Source organism: Lolium rigidum, chromosome 5 (assembly GCF_022539505.1).
Source record: "Lolium rigidum isolate FL_2022 chromosome 5, APGP_CSIRO_Lrig_0.1, whole genome shotgun sequence".
In the NCBI taxonomy this organism is placed as follows: domain Eukaryota; kingdom Viridiplantae; phylum Streptophyta; class Magnoliopsida; order Poales; family Poaceae; genus Lolium; species Lolium rigidum.
Window position 1 is genome coordinate 25,537,656 of NC_061512.1, and position 5,840 is coordinate 25,543,495.

The window sequence follows — 5,840 nt, forward strand, 5'->3', positions numbered from 1 at the left end:
CCATCCTTTTCAACGTTGTTGTAGATATGTTGGCTATTTTAATCGAGCGCGCTAAGGCCGATGGCCAAGTGGGAAGCTTAATCCCTCATCTTGTTGATGGAGGTATTTCAATTTTACAATATGCGGATGATACGATTTTGTTTATGGAGTATGATTTGCAAAAGGCATTAAATATGAAATTAATTCTTTGTATCTATCGGGTTTGAAAATTAATTTTCATAAGAGTGAATTATTTTGTTTAGGAAAAGCGAGGGAAGAGGAGCAACAATATAAACATATTTTTGGATGTGAGGTGGGCTCTTTGCTGTTTAGATATCTTGGAGTTCCTATTCACTACAAAGCCTTTAGAAATTTAGATTGTTTCCGGTAGAAACTCGATTTGAGGGCAAATTGGGATGCTGGAAAGGCAAGATATTATCTTATGGGGATAGACTTGTTTTGATCAACTCTGTTTTCACAAGTTTACCAATATTTATGTTATCTTTCCTTGAGATTCCGAAAGGGGTTCTGAAAAGACTCGATTTTTATTGATCTAGATTTTTTTGGCAAGGAGATGGAGAAAAACGGAAATATAGACTAACGAAATGGAACATTTTATATAGGCCAAAAGATCAAGGTGGTCTTGGTATTGAGGTTCTAGAGTTTAAAAATAAATACCTTCTAAGTAAAAGTCTTTTCAAATTATTGAATGAAGAAGGGGTTTGGTAGGAGTTACTACACAATAAATATCTATCTCAAAAGACTCTCTCAAGTCAGGTTAAACCATCTGATTCTCCTTTTTGGAAGGGACTAATGCATGTGAAAGATGATTTCTTTGCACGAGGTCACTTTAGTTTATGTGATGGTTCGGCTGTTAGACTTTGGGAGGATGTTTGGTTGGGAGATAAAACTTTAGCGCAGCAGTATCCATCTTTATATCACATTGTCCAACATAGAATTGTCTTGGTTGCGGAAGTGTTAGCTCAGGTACCTCTGAATATTCAGTTTAGGAGAGTGTTACATGGGAACAAATGAACGGCTTGGCTGCATTTGTGTTGATGCTTGACGAATGTTAGTCTTGGTGATGAACCCGATAATTTTGCTTGGAATCTTACAACCTCAGAATTATTCACTGTTAAATCTATGTATGAAGACTTGATGAATGGCCACGCTCCTTTTCTGCGGAAATATTTATGGAAGCTTAAAATCCCGCTAAAGATAAAAAAATTATGTGGTTTCTTAATAATAAAGTATTGTTAACCAAAGATAATCTTGCAAAAATGAATTGAAAAGGGTGTACGAAGTGTTGTTTTTACGGTGCATAAGAATCCATCGAACACTTGGTTTTAGCTTATCCTTTTGCAAAATTACTTTGGCGCATGGTGTATTTTGCTTTTGATCTCCCACCTCCAGCTAATATATACCAATATGTTTGGCAATTGGTTGAATGGAGTTGACAAAAAAGCAAAAGATCGAATATACATTGGTGTGTTGGCTTTGTGCTGGTCAATATGGAGGTGCCGGAATAATATTATGCAGGTTATTCATATGGTCGTCCACTGGTGCAACTGTGGGCGTTACTCCTTCCTCAGGATCAGCGGGCGTTTATGGATACTGGATGCAACCATCTCCAGACGGTCGCTCGGGATATCTTATCCCAGGCTGGATGGTGTCACACTAGTCGACTACAAAATGCTTAGTTGGCTTAGTTTTCGAGTTTTGATGTTTCGCTGGTTGATTTATGTATCGACCATGAGTGATCCGTTAATTTTATATTAAATACTACTTTGGTTTGAATTTATTAATAAAGGTCGTTGTGCATCGTCACGATGCAGAGGCTAGGGTGTTATCCCCTTTTCGAAAAAATATTTTAAATGGCGTTTAAAAAAACACCAGCTACAGTTTAAAAATAAAAGATTTAAATATAAAAGTGACATATTTATACATACATAATGGCATACAAAAATAGTTCTAAAATTTTATAAAGCCTAACATCAATATTTCACGTTGCAACGACATAGTATAAATTATTTATTAAGAATTATCAGTACTAGTATTATGTTTCGATTCAGAAGAGGAATCAATAGATTGACCTTTATCACTACAACAAACAAAAATAAATTTCTTCTTTTCTTAATGTGGAAAACTCAAACCCTTGTACTAATAAGCTGTAAAAGATAGCGAGCTAACTCTATGATGTTTTAGTGTGATATAACTGGCTATTTCGCAAATAGCGTCGTAGCGAGCAAAACTATTAAAATTTAGCGTGGGCTATCAAAATATGCTATAGCACCCTATTAGCAAAGAAATAACGCTCTTTTAAACCTTGGGAACCTTGCGGTGTAAGAGCAACTCTAGCAGATCCTATAAACATGCCAAAACTATAAAATAACAGCCAGTTTACAGTTTTCGTCAAGAAATCTGCGCCGATCAGATCCCGTAAACGTGTGCGACCCGTAAAAAATTTAAGGGGGAATGTAAAATTCTCCTCCCAACATCTATATTCACGAGTTGGGAGGCCAAACCGAGTGCGGCATCTACTCGTAGTCGAGTGTTGGCCGGACGGAAGTTTCAGCTCGAGCCAACCGCTTCCGCGTAGATTCGCCGGAGTCCGGCCGGAATTGCCACCGCTGCCACAAAACCTCTGAAACCGTGGATGAGTATCTGAAACATAAAGTACCCTATAAGTAACATGAGTCTTCTAATATAGACATGATCTCCCAACAACTTACAATCTTGAGCAACTATATTTTCCAATAAAAGCTAACATTTGGCCATCATTATTGGTTTCTTCTTTTAATGAAGGGTGACGATAGATCCATACAACCATAATTGGTTCGATTGATTGGTCATATTATGGATCGAGTCCTACTCACCTAAGTGGACCTTCTACTTGTAGTGGGTGATTGGTATTCTTAACGCCCTAATATAGATCCATACTCTACTTCTCGTTACACTAACCGGATGATCCATCGGCATGCATCTATCCTTCACATCCAAATACAATGCCTTCAGATATTGGAGTCTGAAGTTTAAGTTACTCACAGAAATAGGAGGTGTCTGGGATTATGGAACAACATCTGTTTGCTATGTGCCGATGAATTGCTTGTATGGTGCAAGGCACTGCAAGCAGGAGAGCATGTGATTTCATCAATCACAAGCACGTCTACTCAGCTAGTCCCTCTGTCCCACCTCTAGTATCTTCACGAGTGCATTGTTTATCTAAGGGGAAGAAAAGGAATGCATACTATGTTATTTGTTTAGTTAATATTATTTTCATTGATTGTTGGAGAATACTAGTATACTACACACTGTGAAAAACGCACAGCTAAAGCACGGACTAAGCCTGCTAGATGTTCTTCTTAAATGATTATTGTAACTGATTACATATCACTTGAATGATATGCACACCATTATAGTTTCCTGGATAGTGAAAATCTTCGTCGAGCTCAAAGCCACATCGAATGATCCAACCACGTAAGCTTAAGTCTGACCTCCACATACAAAGATACACTCATACACACGACCAAACAAGCTCCGTGGTATAATAAAGGACGACTCATGAACAAAAGGGAAACAAATCTTCTTCAAAATAGTTATAGGTACCAGACTCTCTCTTCTGGATTAGGTAGCTTGGGGATGAAGATGAATAGTGAAATTTAGTTAACGACCCGTCAGATGAAGAGTGAATAAGTTTGAGGACTATGGAGTGGCGCATCGTTTTGGGTCCAGGGCTCCATGGAGCAAAGAATATTCACAAAAATAAAAAAAGGATATTCTGAGCTTCAAAAAATCCAATTTCTAGTACGCGGTTATATATACTGATATGATCTACATATCTGCAAAATTTTGTTAGGAAATACATTGTATTTTGAAATACACATAATTCACGAAATTGTTTACTTATATACTTACTTTCAGAACTGTTTGATATTTGAAAATATGTTTTTTCACTTAAGTGTTCGAGCTCAGGACTTAATTACAATTTTCAGAAGATTATTGTCTTAACTCCGAATGTGTAGTGGGTTTTAATTCGTGTGGCATCAAAAGCAGAAAAGTGAAATTCCTTGCTCATTTGTATGTAATGTGCACTTCTGATGTTTCGTGCAATGTAAATCAGGAGCTCACAGTGTCAGTGCCAGCAAACAACACATCCGCTTTGCTTCTCTCAATCATACATGCATATATATAATCACCTCAAAAATAAAGCCTCAACAAATATTTATGATACGATCTGAAAGAGGAAAATAAAAAGCTCACGACGACGACCGACGATCCATGGCCGATCGTTCGACTACTCAAATAAGTCTACTCCTTGGGGGCGTAGGTGGTGCCGACCTTGAAGTTGGCCGGCACGACGTCGTTGAAGACGTTCTTCATGCCCTTCTCGGTGACGAAGCGGAAGTTGAAGGGGCCCTTTAGTGGCTTGTCGCTCTTGACCTGCCACACGCCGCCGGCGCCCTTGTTGAGGAAGAGCCACTTGTTGTAGGTGTGCTCCTTGAGCTCCACCGCTTTCATGGCGTCCCCCTCCTTGCTGCACTTGATCTGCAGCGCCATGTTCTTCTCGTTGGACCCCTTGTCCACCGTGAACGTCACCGACGGCGGGGCGCACCACGCGCCGGCCAGCATCGCCGCCAGCACCGTCGCGACCAGCAGGCAGCCTGGTGAGAAAGCCATCGAGGTTGGTTAGATGATTGGTCGTTGTTGTGTATTGCTGCAAGATGCTGTTGATTTTCAAATGGGGATGGATGATGGCTGGGGTACGTATTTAGGGACGGCGCTCCGGCCATGTCGCACTGTCGCAGATAGTAGTGTGGCCCTGTCGGAAGGGAACGGCCACGGACAAAGCTCGGTCTCATGGCCACAGACAGAGACATCGCGGGGCCGTCATCCGTTGGTCGCTTCTGCATGCATGCCTTGTTTATGTAGTATATCCAGAATTAGCAGCGGACAAGAGAACTCACAGTGGCTGTCAGCCTTCTCATCAGATAGCCGCTGATGCATCATTCACGCAGCCAAAGTGAACGTTTCAGTGGGTATCCAAAACCCAGAAGTATTTCCTTCGTTTCAAAATAAGCTTAGAAACAAATGATTCAGCTTTTGTTAGATATAGATGTATTTACACATTCTTTTTTTTGCGGGCAAAAAGGGATTTCATTAATCAGATAGGGTTACAAGACGCTCCAATTCCAATTCCCGAAACATTATATCAGGACCGGAACCGAGCCATACATCAGTTTGGTGTTATACTCTTGCAAAGTTTGCAAGGCAGTGGCTAACCCTAACCTGTGAACGATCCACTCTTACAAATTTGCACAAACGGTCTAAACTAGAAAGCCTTTTAATTTCTGAAACTAAGTGCAGTAGGAGCATTCAAAAGCATCTAGATACGTAACTAAACGAAGGATGAAGGATGTATCTAAACAAAGTGGAGTCACTTATTTTCAATCGAAGGCAGTAGAATATATAAGTACCCTAAAGTTCAGTTAATTGCTTTAGACGTGTAAATGGACTATCAAATTTTCAAGGAAGTATTTCAGTTGAGCAACATGGATGGATTAAATTAAGAGTAGCCGTTTGTCGTGGGTGTGATAAATATGAGTTCCTTCTTAGTATCTACGAGCAAATGGAGCAGGGATGATATTGATATGTATTCATGTTGTTCTTCCTAACCTAACAGGCTTCAGCAAGATCAAACCATTAGAAATTAATAGATTTGATTCGATGAACTGCCAAACACATGACCTGGTCTTTCCTCCGATATATTTGTTCCTCATGTGGTACTCACTACTAGTGGTATCTTTTTTCTGTTTTGGAGAAAGTCTTATATTCATTGCATAAGTCAAGTGCATGCTTAATGG

At 39.7% G+C, this 5,840-nt stretch overlaps 1 protein-coding gene across 1 annotated transcript; it reads right to left on the reverse strand.

The window, feature by feature from the left end:
* Window positions 1–4,287: 4,287 nt before the first annotated feature.
* On the reverse strand, window positions 4,288–4,656 carry LOC124655756 (pollen allergen Lol p 2-A-like). The gene has a single exon (XM_047194607.1). The coding sequence runs from the start codon at window positions 4,654–4,656 to the stop codon at window positions 4,288–4,290; it is 369 nt and encodes a 122-aa protein (XP_047050563.1).
* Between the last annotated feature and the right edge of the window lie 1,184 nt (window positions 4,657–5,840).